The sequence below is a fragment of the Bombina bombina genome, chromosome 6, assembly GCF_027579735.1.
Source record: "Bombina bombina isolate aBomBom1 chromosome 6, aBomBom1.pri, whole genome shotgun sequence".
NCBI lineage: Eukaryota > Metazoa > Chordata > Amphibia > Anura > Bombinatoridae > Bombina > Bombina bombina.
Window position 1 is genome coordinate 480,352,807 of NC_069504.1, and position 23,920 is coordinate 480,376,726.

General features: G+C 38.0%; 1 protein-coding gene across 2 annotated transcripts in view; it reads right to left on the bottom strand.

Moving 5' to 3' along the window:
* The window catches only part of TLN2 (talin 2), a 637,355-nt gene that overhangs the window by 25,279 nt on the left and 588,156 nt on the right, over positions 1–23,920 (bottom strand). For both annotated transcript variants that reach the window (XM_053717305.1, XM_053717304.1), the window contains 5 exons: positions 12,039–12,163; positions 8,011–8,136; positions 6,028–6,090; positions 4,922–5,104; positions 4,216–4,341 (listed from right to left, as the gene is read on the bottom strand). In XM_053717305.1, coding sequence (XP_053573280.1) covers positions 4,216–4,341; positions 4,922–5,104; positions 6,028–6,090; positions 8,011–8,136; positions 12,039–12,163 — 623 coding nt within the window. The remainder of the gene's footprint in view (positions 1–4,215; positions 4,342–4,921; positions 5,105–6,027; positions 6,091–8,010; positions 8,137–12,038; positions 12,164–23,920) is intronic.

Sequence of the window (23,920 nt, forward strand, 5' to 3'; positions counted from 1 at the left end):
TCATAGGCCAAACATATGATGCTTTTCAGCCAAAAGGAAAGAGGTAGCCGTAGCCTTTTGGCCTCTCCGCTTACCAGAATAAACAACAAACAATGAAGATGTTTGACGGAAATCTTTGGTTGCTTGTAAGTAGAACTTTAAAGCACGAACCACATCAAGCTTGTGCAACAGACGTTCTTTCTTTGATGAAGGATTAGGACACAGTGAAGGAACAACAATCTCTTGATTGATATTCTTATTAGAAACAACCTTAGGAAGAAAACCAGGTTTGGTACGCAAAACCACCTTATCTGAATGGAAAATAAGATAAGGGGAATCGCACTGTAAAGCAGATAGCTCAGAAACTCTTTGAGCCGAAGAGATAGCAACTAAGAACAAAACTTTCCAAGATAGAAATTTAATATCTATGGAATGCATAGGTTCAAACGGAACCCCTTGAAGAACTCTAAGGACTAAGTTTAGGCTCCAAGGCGGAGCAGCAGGCTTAAATACAGGCTTAATTCTGACCAAAGCCTGACTAAAAGTTTGACTAAAAGTTTGAACGTCTGGGACATCTGCCAGACGTTTGTGTAGTAGAATAGACAAAGCAGATATTTGTCCTTTTAGAGAACTAGCTGATAATCCCTTCTCCAAACCCTATTGGAGAAAAGACAATATTCTAGGAATCCTAATCTTACTCCACGAGTAACCTTTGTATTCACACCAATAAAGATATTTGCGCCAAATCTTATGATAGATCTTCCTGAATCAGGGTATCAATGACCGAACCCACGCTTTGATAGAACTAGGCGTTCAATCTCCAAGCAGTCAGACGCAGAGAAACTAGATTTGGATGCGAGAACGGACCTTGGATTAGAAGGTCCCGCCTCATTGGCAGGGTCCACGTGGAACCGAGGACATGCCCACTATGTCTGCATACCAAGTCCTGCGTGGCCACGCAGGTGCTATCAGAATCACCGAAGCTCTCTCCTGCTTGATTCTGGCAACCAGACGTGGAAGGAGAGGAAGGAGTGGAAATACGTAGGCCAGATTGAAGGACCAAGGTACTGCTAGAGCATCTATCAGTACCGCCTTGGGATCCCAGGACCTGGACCCGTAACAAGGAAGTTTGGCATTCTGACGTGACGCCATCAGATCCAATTCTGGTGTGCCCCATAGCTGAATCAGCTGAGCAAATACCTCCGGATGGAGTTCCCACTCCCCCGGATGAAAAGTCTGACGACTTTCAAAATCCGCCTCCCAGTTCTCTACTCCTGGAATGTGGATTGGTGAGAGATGGCAAGAGTGAACCTCTGCCCATCAGATTATTTTGGTTACCTCCATCATTGCTAGAGAACTCCTTGTTCCTCCTTGATGATTGATATAAGCTACAGTCGTGATGTTGTCCTACTGAAACCTGATGAATTTGGCTGCAGCAAGCTGAGGCCACGCCTGAAGCGCCTTGAATATAGCTCTCAGTTCTAGGATGTTTATCGGAAGAAGAGATTCCTCCCGAGACCATAAGCCCTGTGTTTTTAGGGAGTTCCAGACTGCACCCCAGCCTAGCAGGCTGGCATCTGTCATTACAATGAGCCACTCTGGCCTGTGGAAGTACATTCCCTGAGACAGGTGGTCCTGAGACAACCACCAGAGAAGAGAATCTCTGGTCTCCTGGTCCAGATGCAGTTGAGGAGATAAATCTGCATAATCCCCATTCCACTGTTTGAACATGCATAGTTGCAGTGGTCTGAGGTGTAGGCGGGCAAAAGGAACTAAGTCCATTGCTGCTACCATGAGTCCGATTACCTCAATACACTGAGCCACAGATGGCCGAGGAATGGAATGAAGAGTTCGGCAAGTGTTTAAGAGTTTTGGTTTTCTGACTTCCGTCAGAAATATTTTCATTTCTACCGAATCTATCAGAGTCCCCAGAAAGGAAACTCTTGTGAGAGGGAAGAGAGAACTCTTTTTTATGTTCACCTTCCACCCGTGAGATCTCAGAAAAGCCAACACAATGTCCGTGTGAGACTTGACTAGCTGAAAAGTCGATGCCTGAATTAAGATGTCGTCTAGATAAGGCGCCACTGCTATGCCCCAAGGTCGTAGAACCGCCAGAAGGGACCCTAGCACCTTTGTGAAAATTCTTGGAGCCGTGGCTAACCCGAAGGGAAGAGCCACAAACTGGTAATGCCTGTTTAGAAAGGCAAATCTGAGAAATTGATGATGATTTATGTGATTAGGGATGTGTAGATACGCATCCTTTAAGTCCACGGTAGTCATATATTGACCTTCCTGGATCAGAGGCAGAATAGTCTGAATGGTCTCCATCTTGAATGGTGTTGACTGTCCCTTTAAGGCAAGGGGAACAAAATTGCACAGGAGTTATAACCTGGGCTCAAAAAATCCTTAACATGACAGAACAGTGTCCTGAATTGCTGCCCAATAAATCCCCAACCTTTAAGTGGGATATTCAGTCCCATAAGGATCTACCTTGTTATTCTAAGTATCCTTTTTTTCCTCTTTTTTTTAAACAAGGAACTCCTAAGTACTGCATCCTTCTCACCTAGAAGGTAAAAGCACTTACCTGTGGACCCGCTGTAGGGCAGGAACAGCAAACAGGTGTGACAGAATCCTCACTGACATAGACCTGTAGCTAAAGAAAAAACAGAGTAACCAACCCTGGTTTTCTATATAGGGGTAGCAAAAATGTTGGAAGGTAAGCAAAGACCACCTCGCCGTCTTCCAACTGCTAAAAGCCAACTATAATCCTTGCTTGCAGGGAAAAGTACCCGTTAAAGGATTAACAACTTGATTTCTTCAGACACCTTCTTTGCACATCACCTACATTGTTACACAGGTAAAGAATGACTGGGGATTGTGGGTAATGGGAGCTTTGCTGGGGTGTTCTTTGCCTCCACCTGGTGGCCAGGAGTTGAATTCCCACTAGTAATTGAATGGATTTGTGGACTCTCCATGCCACTGGAAAGAAAGTATAATACTATGATTTCATAATGGCCATATTCTTTAAAAGAAAACAAGACAGCATTTTCTATACTGGTTTGACAATCTTAGGTTTTCTAGAAACCGAAAAATGATTTTTTTGTAGAAAAAAAGGCACAAAGGAATAATGAATGTATTTGTGAACCTACAATAATCTTAGGAGTGGAAATATAAAGGGAAACATTTCCAGGGGGAGGACAACAACAAAATGTAAGGTTTCCACATAAAAATTATTGTTTCTCAAACAATGTGTTTGTTTCAAAATCCAAGACTGAACAAACTGATTTTAAAGAACGTTCCAAGGTACTTTTATTTGATTTATTCTCTTGGTATCTCTTGTTGAAGAGTAAAGTCTGTTAGGCTGCTAGGAGCCTAGGAGCATACAAATGTATTTAACATTCTATGGCAGCAGTGTTTGTAACTATGTATAACATTGCTATAACATTGTTGCAAACTGCTGCCAGGTGTATTAAGACAAGTGCATGTTCCTGAGCTCACCTAGGATTACTTATTAACAAAGGATATCAAGAGATGTAAGCAAAATTGCTAATAGAAGTACATTGATAAGTTGTTTGACTTTATTGTGCATCTAACTGAATTACATATGCAGCTTAATAAGCTAATCTCATTGTGGCATTATAGAACTCTGTCATCATGGCATAGTTTCCTTGTGATTTTGTAACACTGTGGCCCTACATATGGCACAAGCCTCTAACACATTTTCCAAGTGCTATAAACCTGGCACAGATTCCAATCAGGCAACAGCAAATATACACAAAACAAATGGTACAATTCTAACCTTGCAAGTACTAAAACTAAGGGACCTAACTGCCCTCCTTCTTTGTAGATGTTGAGAAGTCAGCAGCTTCCTATGATATATAATTAAACTATAGAAAGAAAGAAGCACTAGACTACCTGCACTACCTAATTCAATGTCAGAGAGTTCATTGGGTGTCTACAAAGCTGGTGGAGCAAATAAGATCTAAAACTAAATAAATAATAAAATATGTGTGTGTCATTTTTTTTTTTTTAACAGGATAAGTTTTGAAAGTTCTTCAATCCTCATCTTCAGTGAATAATTCTATATTTCCAGAATAGGTAACAACAATAATCTACAAATGCACTGACCTTTCTGTACATGGTCATACAGACGTGTTTTAATGCAGTACAGCACTAAGTCTCACAGAAATAAATCTCTTTTTATCAGACCAAGCTGCACCTGTGTATCACAATTACCTGTGCAATTCCTCCCACAAATTTCGTTTTCACCACCACGTCATCATCCTCTGCTTTGCTGAAGGCAGCTTTCTGTGCCGCTCGGACCAGATTATCCGAGGCGCGTTTAACTGCATTACCTGCAGCCTACGTTTAGTGAGACAAAGAGTAGTTAAATATATGGAAACAAGAAGAATACAAAGAAAAGGAAAGAGCAATTACGGAGAAGGGGGAATTAATAAACGTTGGAGGGTCTCACAAGGAGAGAGGGACATTAACAGAGAGAAATGAGACCTGCTATAGATGGAAAGCATGAAGTATACTAGTGGTTAGCAGATATAGGAAGTCAGGTAAAGGATAGATGTTGGCAGAGTAAGAAGTATTGTGGCAAGGGGGAGAGAAAGGGAAGTGGAGCTGAGTGGACACGGAATGAATGAAAGGGAAGTAAGACATTTTTACAGGACAAAAGATCTAAGAAGAACAATAGTAGGCAGAATGAATAATTGGGTTAATTTTTTCTTTTTAATATAGTAAAGCTAGGACCAAAACTTTAGTGTCCAGCACCTACTCCTTTAAAGCTTCCCTAATGGTTTAAAACACAAAAACATAATTGTCTGAAGAAGGATTAGTCTTAATGCACTGCAGAACCTTGAGGAAACAGAAGGGTTAACCACAAACCTCTTCAATAAGAGGCATTACTGTGTATAAGGACTAAGTAACATGATACCTGAAGTCTTCTCATGGCTTCAGAGTCTTGGTCTGCTTTCACCTTGCAGGCCACCAGGAGCTGGGCTGTGGAAGCTGCCACCTGCTTGGCAGAGGAGATTAGCTTTTCTTCACTGGCATGGCCCTGCACTGATGCATTAGCTGATTCACACAGGTTGCTGGTTGCTGCTGCCACCATCCTGGCCTAGAATTGTAAGGTCATATTTACTGATAAAATGTTATGCTTAACTATTGTAGTGATAGTGGTTTTAAGAGTAACTGACTCCAACACTTGTGGAGGCTAATGAGTTAAAGGGACATGAAACCCAATTTTTTTCTTTCATTATTCAGATAGATTTTAAACTGCTTTCCATTTTACTTCTTAATTATCTCATTTGTTCTGTTCTTTGTATCCTTTGTTAAAAAAACATATCTAGAGGTTCAGGAGCAGCTATTTGGTGAATGGGGGCTGCACATTTATGTCTCCTCTTATTGGTTCACCAGATGTGTTCCGCTAGTCCACATTGCGGATAGTTCAAGAAAAGATACCAAGAGAGTGCCGCAAATTTGATAAGGAAGTAAATTGGAAATTTGTTTAAAATTGTATCCTCTATATGAATTATGAAAGAAAGGCCTTTTTAAAAAATGCTTTAATACAGAGTGTTTATAAACATTTATGATTATTTACAGAGTGTACATGGGGAGGACAACAATTACAGGCCTTGTTGAATAATGCAGTAGGTTGCAGTGCTTGACAGTGGGCAGACTGCTGTCCAAGACGATAGTGACAAGAGCAGTTTGTGGCACTGCCTGTATGTGATATATGCAGCAGAGAGGACTGGTAGTAATGGTTAGTATATGCAATGGGTAGCTGTGTATTGCCATTATGGCAAGTACAACAGGTGGTTGGGTAATTTCGGGATATGGTTAAGGCTAGCAGGGATTAGTGCCTGGCATGACACGTGGCAGTGAATGAGTGTTTCGCACATAACAGGTAGAGGAGGAGTTACATGCTCTGTCTATAAACTAGCAGAATACTTATACTTGCATGTACTGTGTATTGCATGAGGGTACAGGAAATACAGAAGATCCCTACTCAAAAGGCATGAAAGAGAAGAAATTACTTACAGCTGAAATGAGTCCCTGGGACCACTGTCCATCATCTGCTGCATTGGCAGCAATGGCGCCAACCTACAAATAATAATAAATATATCAGAGTTATGCCAGTTATCTCACAGTAGATGCTTACACTGATAAGCAAACTGAATATTTTGTAAAATGTATTTATTGTGTTAGCAGATTTAACCTGAATCTAATAATCATACACCTGTTCTATATCATGGTGTTTATTAGTCGTGGCTTCTCTGCTGCTGAATAACTCCTACTTCTGTGGCTGCCATGCAAGGATTTTCTCGCTATCAATAGTAGATTGGATATGTAACTATGCACTGGACAACATCCAGTCTCGAACAGTAAGGCATGTTGCTAAATATTATGGGGATTAACCAACTTTACTGCTGCCAAATCAATGACAGGGGACAGCAATTCACACAGCTGATCAAATCTCATTCTCATTCCAATGCTGTTGAACACCACTGGATATTTCACACTCACTAGCACAGAACTAGTGGAATATGTAGACAAAACAATCTTATCAAAACAAAGAGTAGAGGAGTTATGCCATAAACATTCATGTATATTAGGAGGAATGAAAAAGAAAAAAAAAAAAAAAAAAAAAACAAGGACAGTTCATAAGCTAAAAATTGGATATGAAATGGAATTCTTCATACAGTAAGTGATTGAAGAAACCGTTGGGCATATTGGTTTATCACAGTTGGAGTAGGCAGAAACTTTGCAGAGGTCTACAGACTTCTATCACATCTGTACATACACCTTTCGACCTTCTTAATGAATGTTTAAACACAGCCAGGCTGGACACTATCTGATCAGAGGTGCAGAACAAGACGTAATACAAGCTGTAAGTGCAAGCCTTGGATCTTTGAAATCACAAAGGAAACACGGCCATTCATAGGACGAACACATACTTACTTTATCTGTCAAGATTCACTATCAGTTTTATTGCAAAAAAGAAAGGATTCTGCCTTTGGTGCAATACTTGATAACTTTGCATGTGAAGCAGTAACATTTCTTATCTTACTAATTTCTAGGAAATTTCCAGAAAATAATTTGTCTAAAGGAACCATTCATTGGGTATCTCTAGCTGAATTTGTTGTAGGGCAGATCTCTGCTCTTGAGAGGATACAAGAAGACCTGTTGCAATATCCATGGCTGGCTGATAGAAATATCTATGTTCATGTGACCAGAGTGAATCCTTCTCAAAAATCTACTCAATAGGTTAGTGAAGGGTAAAGATTAAATCTAAAAGATCAACATACAGGCTATGTATGCAGTAAAAATAACTAGCCTTAGAAATGTTTTAAAGATCTCCAGCAAAACTGTGTCTATACATAGTCATGTCACATTGGTTTAAAGACTTATCAGACACTAGATTGTACCTAAGGTAGAAGGTCACAATGCCACACACATAATAATTACATCTGCTATTTTATTCATTTAAACCTCTTATGCCTATTAAAAAAAACTATGTTAGTGAATCATTACTGGCTCCTTCTCCCAAAATACTGTGAAAGAAGCATTGCATGAGAAGGTAAGTGGGAGGCCAGCCATGGTGTCAGTAGCCGTGGTGGCAAGGTAAACAAGGCCAGCTACACATCCTTGTGTGGGAATAAAGAAAAGTGAAAGGGAATGACAACAAAACACACAGATGGATGTGCGTTATAAAATGTACCAAAGCAAAGTCCCCTACCTAGTCTCACAAGGTGCAATTCTCATAAGAATATCAACTACATTGCACAAATTCTGTAAAGAACTCAGTCAGCAGACATGACTTAAAACAAGCTTGCAGGATACATTAGGTTTTATGAAGCTGAATGACCACAGTCAATAGGAGTAAGAACTTTTTTTCAGCATGTGAGAGGGATTAAGAGAGGCAACAGAATGTGGGACCAGATACGTATTTTTTGTAATAAAACTTTGCCGCTAAACTCTTGAATTCTTCAAGGCACTGGCATATACACAGGCACTACCCACCTTGCCCTGTGCAACCAGCTCTCTCTGTGCTGCAGAAGCAGATTTCACCAGTGCGCTTGTGGCAGCTGCGATGGATTTTGCGGCTTCTAGGATCTGCTCCTCGAAATCCAGGGTCTCATCAGCTTGCTGAAAGACATAGTGATAGGGAGGGAGTAATGGGGCATTATTAAAACATTTTGCTAACAAGTAAATATACAGCTGCCTTGTATCTGTGTGATAAATAATGATCTTAACTGGACATCTTTAGTAACTGTGATGTGCATATTACACTGACATGAAAATGACATTCCTGACAATGTGTGTTTTACATAAAATGTATAAATTAAAATCTATTCTTTTACTTGAATTATCAACTCTAGATACTTATACAATGATCATATCAAACTTATTTCTTACTTTAATTATTGACAAAGTGACACAAATTTTATTTACAACGTACAATTGTCACATGTCTATCCATCAAAGTTATTGCATTTTGAGTTCATGGAGAATTAAAGAAATTAATATTCTAAAACATTTAGTACATCTGCAAAAGACAGTTACCATCACATTGACACTTGAATTAACCATATATTTTATTCTTGTAATGACAGATAGTAAAAGAGGGAACAAATAGGTTCTGGAAGATGCGCATAAATTAGGTAAATGATTACCACACAATGTCTGTGACAGGAGATGTTGCAGAAGTGATGATATGAAGATAAAGTATGAGTGTCATGCAGGTTCCCCAACAAACTTGATAGCCAAAAAATGAATATAGTTTTGTCATTTTCTAGTTATGTTTCTAGAATGCAGATCATTTGCTGATGCAGTTGTTTATTTGTATGTTTTTCAGGTCTGATGTTCTGTGAGGTATCTGTATAAACTATACAAGAACAATTCCAGCAAGAGAGCTGGACAGGATACTCACCGGAAAAGCACTCTGCCCTCATACGTATGGGCTTAGTGTATATAGGTTTTAAAATGTATCAACTTTATTAGTTTTATTTAAAAAGGGTTACACACAATAAAAACAGTTGCAGCAAGTAAAAGTGGTTTTCAAACTAATGTAGTGAAAAGGGTGGATAGTTACAAATTCTTATCCTCAATTGATATCATGGATAGTAACTCCCACCTAAAGAGGATTTGTGGTAAATCTTAATGGTAAAGGTATGTTTGTAATCTGCTGTGGGCTAACATCCCTGCAAAATGGGGCCAAACCTATTAGGGGCCACTATTCAGTCGAAGTGTGTACTAATATATTGTATACCTCACTGAGTATTATATGGATACTAAAATAAATTGTACCCATATGTACTCTGTGATAGAGTATTGCTAGGTATTGTAGTATAATAGTATGGCTAGGTATTGATACCTTGTAAGTTATGTGTAGTTTGCACTTATATATACAAATTACTTGTTAGTGTGCCCGTGGTGGGAGTTACTATCCATGATATCAATTCAGGATAAACATTTGTAACTATCCACCCTTTTCACTACATTAGTTTGAAAACCACTTTTACTTGCTGCAACTGTTTTTATTGTGTGTAACCCTTTTTAAATAAAACTAATAAAGTTGATATATTTTAAAACCTATATATACTAAGCCCATACGTATGAGGGTAGAATGCTTTTCTGGTTAGTATCCTGTCCAGCTCTGGAATTGTTCTTGTATATGTTTCTCTCTGATACTCAGCACCTATACACAAGTACATAGTATAATTATATATTAGATTATATTCCATACATTTAAATATAGTGTTCCCTCAAAGTAACAAGAGTGGTGCCATTGCTCATCTGTATAACCTAGTCTGTGATCAGTTTCCTGGTTTGTATTTGAAATGTGCGTCACGCTAGGTTGTATGGAAATAATTGGAGAACAGTAGATGTTGCATTTCAGGACAGATTTACTGCATATCGTTAAAGGGACATTCCAGCCAAAATTGGAATGCAAATAGATGCATTTCAGTTTTCAATAGAAGCATTTTTGTAATATACATGTATTAGCAAATATGTTTCTAATAAAACCTATAGCTGTTTCAAAAGTGTATTTAAGTATGCACCGTGCACCAGCATTTTAAACACAACACTTGCTCATAGAGCCTATGGTGCTTGTACCATCTAGTAATGACTCAATTTGTTAATTGCTGACATGATACAAGCCCCACTGGCACACTGAGCAGCAGCAGCATTTAATATGCTGGTGCACTAAGAATATCTATCTATGCTTCATATGCACGTGCAGAGAAAAATGCTAATACTAAACCAGTGATAACTTTTACTAGAAGCATTTTTGTCAATACATTTATATTGCAACTATGTTTTTATTCAAATATGTAATTCAGCTATGTGCATTTATATTTTGTCCGGAATGTCCCTTTAAGCCATTAATGAGCTACCTGGGGCCATATGAGGCTTACTTGATGGACCCTCGTTATATCCTCTGAAGCTGCAGTGCATGGCCTGGATTTCTAATATATACTCAATGGAAGTAAAGTAAACTTTGATGGATCTGGCTAAACTTAAAAAACAAAACAATTTAAAGGGACATGAAACCCAATTTTTTTCTTTCATGATTTAGAAAGAGCATACACTTATAAACAACTTTCTAATCTACTTATATTATCTATTTTGCTTCATTCTCTTGATATTATTTGCTGAAAAGCATATCTAGATATGCTTAGTAGCTGCTGATTGGTAGCTGCACATAGATGCCTCCTGTGATTGGTTCACTGTGTGCTTTGCTATTTCTTCATTAAGGTATATCTAAAGAATAAAGCAAATTAGGTAATAGAAGTAAATTGGAATGTTGTTTAAAATTATATTCTCTACCTTAATCATGAAAGAAAATGTTTGGGTATAGTGTCCCTTTAAGCTGCGTTATAACAGTGTTTAGTGCTGCTACCTGGGTTTAACCATCTTATGCTGTACCCAGGTAAGCTTGCACAAGGGCAGGGCTGTTAATTGTGAACCAACAGCACTACTGCAAGTGATAGCACTGCTTACAATGGCAGTAGAATGTAAAAGAATTATTTGTAAAGTGACAACAAATGGAGCAGAATTCTGGGGTACACTACATTGATGTATTAATAATGGAGGCGAGATGCAGGTTGTATATGGGCTGTATAGGATGTAGAACAGGTGCACACCAGAGCCAGAGCTCTTTACCTTCTCTAATCACTTCTCTTGCCATATATCTAGACTAAGCCGGCACATATAATAATAATAATAAAATACTACATATATATCAGCAATTTGCAGATTGTTATCTTTTCTGCTAAAGCCAATCAATGGACATATTGTTAACACAATGATAGTGATACAGAACTAAGCATACACAGACTTACTCTCTAACTGAACAAAACAGAGGAGTAATAAGATCATGTGAGCCTCTCTCTCCAGTCCCCTGGCACAGCCCTGGAGAATTTGCAGGACACTGTAGCAATATGCTTGATATATAGATGGACAAGCTAACAACCTAATATATCAAACATATCAGACAGAGGCTGCAGGAGAGGGATCCTGGCTAGATTCCACTTAGATGGGGACAGGAAGGAAATGTCTCTGGATTAACCCATTCAGTGCTAAAACACGTTTATGCCTAGTTTCAAAGGGTACAAACAAATCCTTGTAAATGTTCAGATAAGGCAATAATCTTTAGGGAAGACAAGACAGAGGGGATGGTGGTTTACACATTTTGTATTTGTAAAGGGAAAGTAGGAATTACATCACACATTGTTGTTAGAGAATGTATGTTGGCTGAAAACAATCGCAAGTGGAACTGGTATAACAGAAGGAAGTAGCTGCACTAATACAGGGCCTGGGTAGGAACAAAATAAGGGATGAGGGGAAGGTTTGTCAGGAAAAGGGGGAATTAAACATCATGTGAGGACGAAAATGGTTATGAATGAGGTTTAAAATCACCATTAAAAGAAGTGGGTTAAAATCACCCTGGGAACATCCAGAAAGATAGAGCAGAGAGGGCTACTGATCCTGCGCATGTAAGAAAGAAGACGCATGCTCAGGCATAGAACGGAAGTAAAACTTACCCTGGGTTTTGCTCGCGGTTTGAGCTGCTCCAGTTTTTTTGCTGCTGCTTCAATAGATGCTGCTGCTCCCATCAGTTCAGTCTCCGCTATCACAGTGGGATCTTCAGGATCAACCCATTCAGTGCCTGGAATTACAATAAGACACGAGTGAGGAGGCGTTTTATATAATGTGCATCTATAACCACCTAAGCAAATCATAAATAACTGGTGAAAAATGTTGGAAAAAATAAAAATCCTGAAGTTCAACTCCAGTGTTTCAGTTGATTATGAGACTTTGTATTAGAAAATCTTACTGTTAAACTGAGCAGACATTTTACATCTACTTGTTTTAATCAGCATTATAATCGTTAAGAAGTATTTTCTGCTTGGGCAGGTCAATATATACAAACACGTCATTTTGTGCAGGACCATTACTTTAGTTAATTCATCTACAGTAAACTAATGTGACAGTAACATCTCTATTTAGCCAATACCTAATATATCTTATGTGGGTGGTGCGAGATGCCAATAACGTGATCAATATTGCAAAAAAGAAGGGCGAGAAGCATCTGCACTTAAACCTGATTACAGTATTTACATGTGAATCTGGAAAACTCCATCAATTCCACCCACACTGACAGCTAAGACAAACAAACAAAAACACCAGGAACCAGCCTGCTGCAGCTAACTCTGCTAGGCAATATCCCATTCACCCAAATATAAATGGTAATGAGGCCAGTAATGGCCAAAGTGGCTACAGTTCTTCCATTATAGTGACACCACAGCAAAGATCCCTGAACAAACGGCCTATTAGAGGGACATTTTCTCTCATGATTCAGATAGAACCTTTAAAATGACTTCTATTATCAAATTTGCTTTGTCCTCCTGGTATCTTTTGTCGAAAAGGAGGGGGTGTAAGCTCAGGAGCGTGCACGTGTCTGGGGCACTACATGGCAGCAAGAGTAGTAGATGTCAGCACAATTTACTGCCATGCAGTGCCCCAGAGACTTACCTAGGTATCTCTTCAACAAAGAATACCATGGGAACAAAAATGTTGATATTAGAAGTAAAATGGAAACTTTTTAAAAATTGTATGCTTTCTTAAAGTCAATGTTTGGGTTTCATATCCCTTTAATAACTGTTAGTTAAGAAATAGAAGGGTTGGCAATATCTAACACGGGTGGTGGTGAACCTGATGATTATTAAAACTATTGTAATAACTAATGTATTTGTTTTTAGAAAAAATATATGTTACTCAAATAAAATGTTCTTATCACTTACAGAAGTGTGTCCCTCTCCATCAGTAAAGCAATGGTCCTTATCAGCCAATGAGAATTAGTAGGAAGTACAAAACAAATACTGTAGTGTCATTCACAGTTTATACATCTTATACTTAAAGGGACAGTATACACTAATTTTCATATAACTGCATGTAATAGACACTACTATAAAGAATAAGATGCACAGATACGGATATAAAAATTCAGTATAACACTGTTTAAAAACGTACTTAGAAGCTCCCAGTTTAGCTCTGTTTAAATGGTTACTGGAACACCCACTGCAAGTGGAAAATAGCAGACCCCCCTCCCTTTGCATATGAAAAGACCCTTTACACAAACAGAAGCAAGCTGGAGTAGGTATACGTCGGTATTCTCCTAAAACTTTGGGGCTTGGTTAGGAATCTGAAAATCAGAGCAATGTTATAAGCAAAACTATCCATTTAAAAAAACAAACAAAAAAACTTTATGGACTATATAAATAATCTACACATTATTTATGCAAAGGAGAAACAAGTGTATAATGTTCTTTTAAAGGGACATGGCATTTTTTTCATGATTCACATAGTGAACAATTAAAAAAATCCTATTCACTACTACTATTAATTTCCAAATTACTTCTGTTATTATTCTCTTGGCACCCTTTGTTGAAAAGCAGTTAGGAAGGCTCAAGAGTATATGTGTGTCTAAAGAACTTCATTGCAGCAGATTAGAAACTTGCAAAAAATGATTTAACATGTTATACATTGTGAATACACTGCTGCCATCTAGTGCTCAAAAGCATTCTTGCAAGACTGATTGCTAAAGTTCTCCAGACAAACGTGAATGCTCCCTACCTAGATATAATACCAAGATAATCAGGTGAATTTGATAATAGACCTAAATTGAACATTTTGAAAATGATACGCTCTATCTAAATCATGAAAGAAACATTTTCTGTTCCTTTGTCAAAAAATACTTTTGCTCGTACGTTTGTTAGAAATATTTTGAGTACATGACCTTAAAAGTTTCACTTTAAGATTTAAGCAATCAAACCAATACCCCAATCACCTCCAGTCTCTAGTATAAAAATGTGCCCATGCCCAGTCAAATGCACGTGACACTTTTTAAAAAAAAAAAAAAACTTTATTTATCAAACAAAGGTTACCATGTGAAAATACCTCTCCAACAAGTCACAGAGGATACAAAACAGAAGATGTGCTACAAATGCATATTTCCATTAACTCACTGGGGTTACTTTGCAATGAGTTCAGTTCAAGTATTCAATGTCTTCACATTTACGCCCAGAATCCTTCCTCGCACTGGGGGACAGTCTCTTTGCGTTAACCATCCATGGTAAAACCCTCTTTTCCTTTTACTACCCCTCCCTCCCCCATACCTCCCCCCCTCCCCTACAAAGTATCTCAAATAATACAATTTTCAACATTAACAATATAACAATAGTCAGAGTCAATCTCAAACACATCTCTACGCTATTCATGCTGAGGCCTTAGTAGTGAATTGGTGGCTTTGCAAAAACTATCAGTGGTGGTCTCTGCACTATAGCTTGGGCTTTCCTCTCTCCCCCGAGCAGCAGCAGCAAGACAGACCTTTTAAAGTTGAGGCCATTGTTAACTACTCTGTCTCTCGCGTCTCTCTACGTATAGAAAGTTCCATTTACCTCGCAGGTGTTCCTCTAATAAGAACTCTGTGTTCCTGAGGGGAAGTAAAATCTGTGTTTGCACAGTGGTCTGCAGAGTGTGGCATGTGACACTCTTTGTATGCAGAAAGATTTGACAAAAGTGGAGAAACATTTTTCTGTTACCAGCTAGAATGGTATTTCTTGACCAGTTTTAAGAAACTCTAAAGGCAACATCACTGTTGAGGTAAGTCAGTTTCAATTTACAGGTAAAGGTTGCCAGAAGCCAAAAGTTATTGTTTTTTTTTTGTTTTTTATTTAATTTTTTACACAGAACAAAATACAAACCTTTAAGACATATACAAAAATTTCTTAACAAAGCTTATATTTTTCCATATAGTACCTTACCGAGCCCACAGGCTCTGAGAGTACAAAAAAAAGAGAACAAAAGAAATCAGGAAACACCTATCTTGCTATTGATATCTGACTACGATCAACAGCAATATGTTTAGCCACATCCATCCACTACCATACATCCATCGAAGAAAAAAAAAAAACAAAAAAAAAAAAACACCCCACCACATCTTTGGACCTTTCCGTTCCCTAGGCACTCCCCAACCTAAACTAGATTGGTATATTTAAATTCCTCCCAATGAAACGTATTTCTTGAACGACCTCTTCTCTATTGGATCTTAAATATGTGTATTCCTCCAATATTAATAATTCGTTAATTCTAGTAAACAACATTTCCTTATCCGGGACCATTGTTTTTTTCCAATTTCTAGCCAATAAAGATTTTATTCCATTTAAAACATACGTTATAAGTTTAGCTTTTGTTTTACAAATATTCTTAATGGGTTTACCTAACAGGGCAGTAAATATGTCTAATTGAAAATCTTCCTTCCCACTAATCATTCTGATACAATTTAAGATTATTCCCCACACCCCTTTCAATCTGGGGCACTCCCACCATATATGTTGCATATTTCCTATACCCCCGCACCCCCTCCAACAATATTTGGAGGCGCTAGGGTATATACTTTGAAGTCTAACTGGCGTCAGATACCATCTGGTAAATATTTTATAATTTAACTCTTGGATGTTAGAAGAAGAGGAAGATTTAGCTACATTGACACACATAGTCCTCCAAACTGAATCTTCCACATATGTCCCTGTCTCCAACTCCCATTTTTGCAAAAACCTATGTTTTATAAAATCTTCTGAAGTATTAAGAAGCTTATAGCTAAATGATACCAAGCTTCTAATTGAAGATTCATTATAACAGATTTTCTCAAATAAGGTTAATTGCCTAGTTAAATTTACTTTTCCTGGATGTGATGCCAAAAAGTTCTGTAGCTGTAAATACTTTAGCCAATTACAATATGTACCACCAACCGAATCTACCAGCTCCTGTTGTGATTTGAGCTTTCCATTATTTAAAAAAAAATATAACGGTGTGGATTGATGTAATTTTAATTGGCTAACCCAACTGGGTATATGTCCCCCCTGGAACTCAGCATTATTTGTGATTGGAAGTAAAGGTGATGGGACAGATGATATAAAGGGGCATTCTGTTATAATTTGTTCCCAGTTCATAAATATCTGCTTAAGCTTTGGGAACTGCATGATATTTGCAGGTCTACCCTCTCTTGGGGTCAAATTAGTTTATTCATTGGTTGGAATGGTATTAATTTGTTTTCTAACTGTACCCAGGCTTTGTTCTTTTGATTAATATGCAAATCTAATATCCTCTGGAGAATAATTGCTCTATGGTAATTTCTGATATTTGGGACTCCCAATCCACCCTCATTCCTTGTCCTATAAAGAATAGAAGCTTTAATTCTTGGCTTAAAGGTATTGTTTTTTTTATGTATGTGACAGAAAGCAATTGCAAAAAATAAATCTTGAATGTCTTTAATCTACATTACAATTTTTAGAACTGCATATTTGATTTGTAGCAGGTTTAATATCCTCTTGGACTGTATCTATATTTATACTTAGTGATAATATATGATATTCATTGCTAAGTCTAAAGTTGTGTACTAGTAGTTAAAAGATTCCCAGAAGTCATCAGGCCTCCTCTTTTTCTCCTATATAAACTACTCTAATTTCTGTGGACTTCAGTTCAAATGTAGCCAAATTAGGAAATATTTGAGGAGAGGTAAAGAATAAGCCAGCTCATCTATTTAAAAGGGACATGAAACACGTGGCTGTAATATAAAATGTTTAAAGGGACACTGAACCCAATTTTTTTCTTTTGTGTTTCAGATAGAGTATGACATTTTAAGCAACTTTCTAATTTACTCCTATTATCAACTTTTCTTCATTCTCTTGGTATTTTTATTTGAAATGCAAGAATGTAAGTTTAGATGCCGGCCCATTTTTGGTGAACAACCTGGGTTGTTCTTGCTGATTGGTGGATAAATTCATCCACCAATAAAAAAGTGCTGTCCAGAGGCAGAACCAATAAAAAAGTTTAGATGCCATCTTTTTCAATTAAAGATAGCAAGAGAATGAAGAAAAATTGATAATAGGAGTAAATTAGAAAGTTGCTTAAAATTGCATGCTCTATCGGAATCGCGAAAGAAAAAAACATAATTTATGTAAGAACTTACCTGATAAATTCATTTCTTTCATATTAGCAAGAGTCCATGAGCTAGTGATGTATGGGATATACATTCCTACCAGGAGGGGCAAAGTTTCCCAAACCTCAAAATGCCTATAAATACACCCCTCACCACACCCACAATTCAGTTTAACGAATAGCCAAGAAGTGGGGTGATAAGAAAAAAGTGCGAAAGCATAAAAAATAAGGAATTGGAATAATTGTGCTTTATACAAAAAAATCATAACCACCACAAAAAGGGTGGGCCTCATGGACTCTTGCTAATATGAAAGAAATGAATTTATCAGGTAAGTTCTTACATAAATTATGTTTTCTTTCATGTAATTAGCAAGAGTCCATGAGCTAGTGACGTATGGGATAATAAATACCCAAGATGTGGAACTTCCACGCAAGAGTCACTAGAGAGGGAGGGATAAAAATAAAGACAGCCAATTCTGCTGAAAAACAATCCACACCCCAAAATAAAGTTTCAATCTTATAATGAAAAAAAATGAAATTATAAGCAGAAGAATCAAACTGAAACAGCTGCCTGAAGTACTTTTCTACCAAAAACTGCTTCAGAAGAAGAAAACACATCAAAATGGTAGAATTTAGTAAAAGTATGCAAAGAAGACCAAGTTGCTGCTTTGCAAATCTGATCAACCGAAGCTTCATTCCTAAACGCCCAGGACGTAGAAACTGACCTAGTAGAATGAGCTGTAATCCTTTGAGGCGGAGTTTTACCCGACTCGACATAAGCATGATGAATCAAAGACTTTAACCAAGATGCCAAAGAAATAGCAGAAGCCTTCTGGCCTTTCCTGGAACCGGAAAAGATAACAAATAGACTAGAAGTCTTTCGGAAATCTTTAGTAGCTTCAACATAATATTTCAAAGCTCTAACTACATCCAAAGAATGCAACGATCTTTCCTTAGAATTCTTAGGATTAGGACACAATGAAGGAACCACAATTTCTCTACTAATGTTGTTAGAATTCACAACCTTAGGTAAAAATTCAAATGAAGTCCGCAACACCGCCTTATCCTGATGAAAAATCAGAAAAGGAGATTCACAAGAAAGAGCAGATAACTCAGAAACTCTTCTAGCAGAAGAGATGGCCAAAAGAAACAAAACTTTCCAAGAAAGTAATTTAATATCCAGAGAATGCATAGGTTCAAATGGAGGAGCTTGTAGAGCCCCCAGAACCAAATTTAAACTCCAAGGAGGAGAAATTGACTTAAAGGGACATTATACACTCATTTTTTCTTTGCATAAATGTTTTGTAGATTATCTATTTATATAGCCCATAAAGATTTTTTATAAAATAAATGGATAGTTTTGCTTATTTTTAAATAACATTGCTCTGATTTTCAGACTCCTAACCAAGCCCCAAAGTTTTATGTGAATACTGTCAGCTACCTTCTCCAGCTTGCTCCTGTTTGTGTAAAGGGTCTTTTCATATGCAAAAGAAGGGGGAGGGGGGAGTGTCTTATTTGCCACTTGCAGTGGGCTTTCCAGCTACCTTTTCAACAGAGCCAAACTGACAGCTTCTAAGTACGTTTTTAAACAGTTTTATACTGGATTTTTATATCAGTATCTGTGCATCTTATTCTTTATAGTAGTGTCTATTACATGCAGTTATATGAAAATGAGTGTATACTGTCCCTTTAATGACAGGTTTTATACGAACCAAAGCTTGTACAATACAATGAATATCAGGAAGATTAGCAATCTTTCTATGAAAAAGTAGAGAGAGCAGAAATTTGTCCTTTCAAGGAACTTGCAGACAAACCTTTGTCTAGACCATCCTGAAGAAACTGTAAAATTCTAGGAATTCTAAAAGAATGCCAAGAAAATCGATGAGAAGAACACCAAGAAATGTAAGTCTTCCAGACTCGATAATATATCTTCCTAGACACAGATTTACAAGCCTGTAACATAGTATTAATTACGGAGTCAGAGAAACCTCTATGACTGAGAATCAAGCGTTCAATCTCCATACCTTTAAATTTAATGATTTGAGATCCTGATGGAAAAAAGGACCTTGAGATAGAAGGTCTGGTCTTAATGGAAGAGTCCACGGTTGGCAAGTAGCCATCCGAACAAGATCCACATACCAAAACCTGTGAGGCCATGCTGGAGCCACCAGCAGTACAAACGAACGCTCTTTTAGAATCTTGGAGATTACTCTTGGAAGAAGAACTAGAGGCGGAAAGATATAGGCAGGATGATACTTCCAAGGAAGTGACAATGCATCCACTGCCTCCGCCTGAGGATCCCTGGATCTGGACAGATACCTGGGAAGCTTCTTGTTTAGATGAGAAGCGATCAGATCTATTTCTGGAAGTCCCCAGATTTGAACAATCTGAAGAAAAACTTCTGGGTGAAGAGACCATTCGCCTGGATGTAACGTCTGGCGGCTGAGATAATCCGCTTCCCAATTGTCTATACCTGGGATGTGAACCGCAGAAATTAGACAGGAGCTGGACTCCGCCCATACAAGTATTCGAGATACTTCTTTCATAGCCAGAGGACTGTGAGTCCCTCCTTGATGATTGACATATGCCACGGTTGTGATATTGTCCGTCTGAAAACAAATGAACGATTCTCTCTTCAGAAGAGGCCAAAACTGAAGAGGTCTGAAAATCGCACGGAGTTCCAAAATGTTGATTGGTAATCTCGCCTCCTGAGATTCCCAAACCCCCTGCGCTGTCAGAGACCCCCATACAGCTCCCCAACCTGTCAGACTTACATCTGTTGAGATCACAGTCCAGGTTGGAAGAACAAAAGAAGCCCCCTGAACTAAACGATGGTGATCTGTCCACCACGTCAGAGAGTGTCGTACAATCGGTTTTAAAGATATTAACTGTGATATCTTTGTATAATCCTTGCACCACTGGTTCAGCATACAGAGCTGAAGAGGTCGCATGTGAAAACGAGCAAAGGGGATCACGTCCGATGTAGCAGTCATAAGACCTAGAATTTCCATGCATAAGGCTACCGAAGGGAATGATTGAGACTGAAGGTTTCGACAGGCTGAAACCAACTTCAGACGTCTCTTGTCCGTCAGAGACAGAGTCATGGACACGGAATCTATCTGGAAACCTAAAAAGGTTACCCTTGTCTGAGGAATCAATTAACTTTTTGGTAAATTGATCCTCCAACCATGTTCTTGAAGAAACGATACAAGTCGATTCATATGAGATTCTGCTAAATGTGAAGACTGAGCAAGTACCAAGATATCGACCAAATAAGGAAATACCACAATACCCTGTTCTCTGATTACAGATAGCAGGGCACTGAGAACATTTGTAAAAATCCTTGGAGCTGTTGCTAAGCCGAACGGCAGAGCCACAAACTGGTAATGCTTGTCTAGAAAAGAGAATCTCAGAAACTGAAAGTGATCTGGATGAATCGGAATATTCAGATATGCATCTTGTAAATCTATTGTGGACATATAATGCCCTTGCTGAACAAAAGGCAGAATAGTCCTTAAAGTTACCATTTTGAATGTTGGTATCCTTACATAACGATTCAATATTTTCAAATCCAGAACTGGTCTGAAGGAATTCTCCTTCTTTGGTACAATGAATAGATTTGAGTAAAACCCCAGACCCTGTTCCAGAACCGGAACTGGCACAATTACTCCAGCCAACTCTAGATCTGAAACACATTTCAGAAATGCTTGAGCCTTCACTGGATTTATTGGAACGCGAGAAAGAAAAAATCTTCTTGCAGGTGGTCTTATCTTGAAACCTATTCTGTACCCTTGAGAAACAATGTTCTGAATCCAAAGACTGTGAATCGAATTGATCCAAATTTCTTTGAAAAATCGTAATCTGCCCCCTACCAGCTGCGCTGGAATGAGGGCCGCACCTTCATGTGGACTTGGGAGCTGGCTTTGGCTTTCTAAAAGGTTTGGATTTATTCCAGACTGGAGATGGTTTCCAAACAGAAACCGTTCCTTTAGAGGAAGGGTCAGGCTTCTGTTCCTTATTCTGACGAAAGGAACGAAAACGATTAGCAGCCCTATATTTACCTTTAGATTTTTTATCCTGAGGTAAAAAAGTTCCTTTCCCCCCAGTGACAGTTGAAATAATAGAATCCAACTATGAACCAAACAATTTATTACCTTGGAAAGAAAGGGAAAGCAAAGTTGACTTAGAAGACATATCAGCATTCCAAGTTTTAAGCCATAAAGCTCTTCTAGCTAAAATAGCTAAAGACATATACCTGACATCAACTCTAATGATATCAAAGATGGCATTACAAATAAAGTTATTAGCATGTTGAAGAAGTTTAACAATGCTATGAGAATCATGATCTGACACTTGTTGCGCTAAAGCCTCCAACCAAAAGGTTGAAGCTGCAGCAACATCAGCCAAAGATATAGCAGGTCTAAGTAGATTACCTGAGCATAAATAAGCTTTTCTTAGAAAAGATTCAATTTTCCTATCTAAAGGATCCTTAAAGGAAGTACTATCTGCCGTAGGAATAGTAGTACGTTTAGCAAGAGTAGAGATAGCCCCATCAACTTTAGGGATTTTGTCCCAAAACTCTAATCTGTCAGATGGCACAGGATACAATTTTTTAAACCTTTTAGAAGGAATAAATGAATTACCCAGATTATTCCATTCCCTAGAAATTACTTCAGAAATAGCATCAGGGACATGAAAAACTTCCGGAATAACTACAGGGGGTTTAAAAACCGTATTTAAATGCTTAGATTTAGAATCAAGAGGACTAGATTCCTCCATTTCTAATGCAATTAAGACTTCTTTAAGCAAAGAACGAATAAATTCCATTTTAAATAAATATGAAGATTTATCAGTGTCAATATCTGAAACAGAATCCTCTGAACCAGAAAAATCATTGTCAGAAACAGAATCAGAATGATGATGTTCATTTAAAAATTCATCTGAAATATGAGAAGTTTTAAAAGACCTTTTACGTTTACGGGAAGGAGAAATAACAGACATAGCCTTCCTAATAGATTTAGAAACAAAATCTCTTATATTAACAGGAACACCCTGAGTATTAGATGTTGATGGAACAGCAACAGGTAATGGAACATTACTAATGGAAATACTATCTGCATTAGCAAGTTTATCATGACATTCATCACAAACTACAGCCGGCGGGACAGTTACCACAAGTTTACAACAAATACACTTAACTTTGGTAGAGCCAGTATCAGGCAGCATTTTTCCAGAAGTAGCTTCTGATCCAGGGTCAATCTGAGACAACTTGCAATATGTAAAAGAAAAAACAACATATAAAGCAAAATCTATCAAATTCCTTAAATGACAGTTTCAGGAATGGGAAAAAATGCCAATAAACAAGCCTCTAGCAACCAGAAGCAAATAAACAATGAGACAATAAAGACGCCCATATTTTTTAGCGCCAAAAAAGACGCCCACATTATTTGGCGCCTAAATGCTTTTGGTGCCAAAAATGACGCCACATCCGGCGACGCCGACATTTTTGGCGCAAAACGTCAAAAAAATTACGCAAATACTAACAACTTCCGGTGACAAGTATGACGCCGGAAATGACAAAGAAATTTTTTTGCGCCAAAAAAATCTGCGCCAAGAATGACGCAATAAAATGAAGCATTTTCAGCCCCCGCGAGCCTAACAGCCCACAGGGAAAATAGTCAATTTTAAAGTAAGAAAAATTAATTATTCATATGCATTATCCCAAATAATGAAACTGACTGTCTGAAATAAGGAATATTGATCATCCTGAATCAAGGCAAATAAAATGTTTAAACACATGTATTTAGAACTTTATATAAAAGTGCCCAACCATAGCTTAGAGTGTCACAAAAAATAAGACTTACTTACCCCAGGACACTCATCTACATATAGCAGATAGCCAAACCAGTACTGAAACGAGAATCAGTAGAGGTAATGGTATATAAGAGTATATCGTCAATCTGAAAAGGGAGGTAAGAGATGAATCTCTACGACCGATAACAGAGAACCTATGAAATAGATCCCGTAGAAGGAGACCATTGAATTCAAATAGGCAATACTCTCCTCACATCCCTCTGACATTCACTGCACGCTGAGAGGAAAACCGGGCTTCAGCCTGCTGCGAAGCGCATATCAACGTAGAATCTAGCACAAACTTACTTCACCACCTCCACGGGAGGAAAAGTTTGTGGAAACTTTGCCCCTCCTGGTAGGAATGTATATCCCATACGTCACTAGCTCATGGACTCTTGCTAATTACATGAAAGAAAATTGGGTTCAGTGTCCCTTTAATTTGGTGTAGGAAAACAACTTAGGAATACCCTGTCTTTATTTTGCTGCCTTTTTCTGTAATATAAAATTGTGGGTTTTCCACTTTTGAGAGTTGGAAGTGCACACCCAAATTGGCCTTGGCAGAGATAAGAAA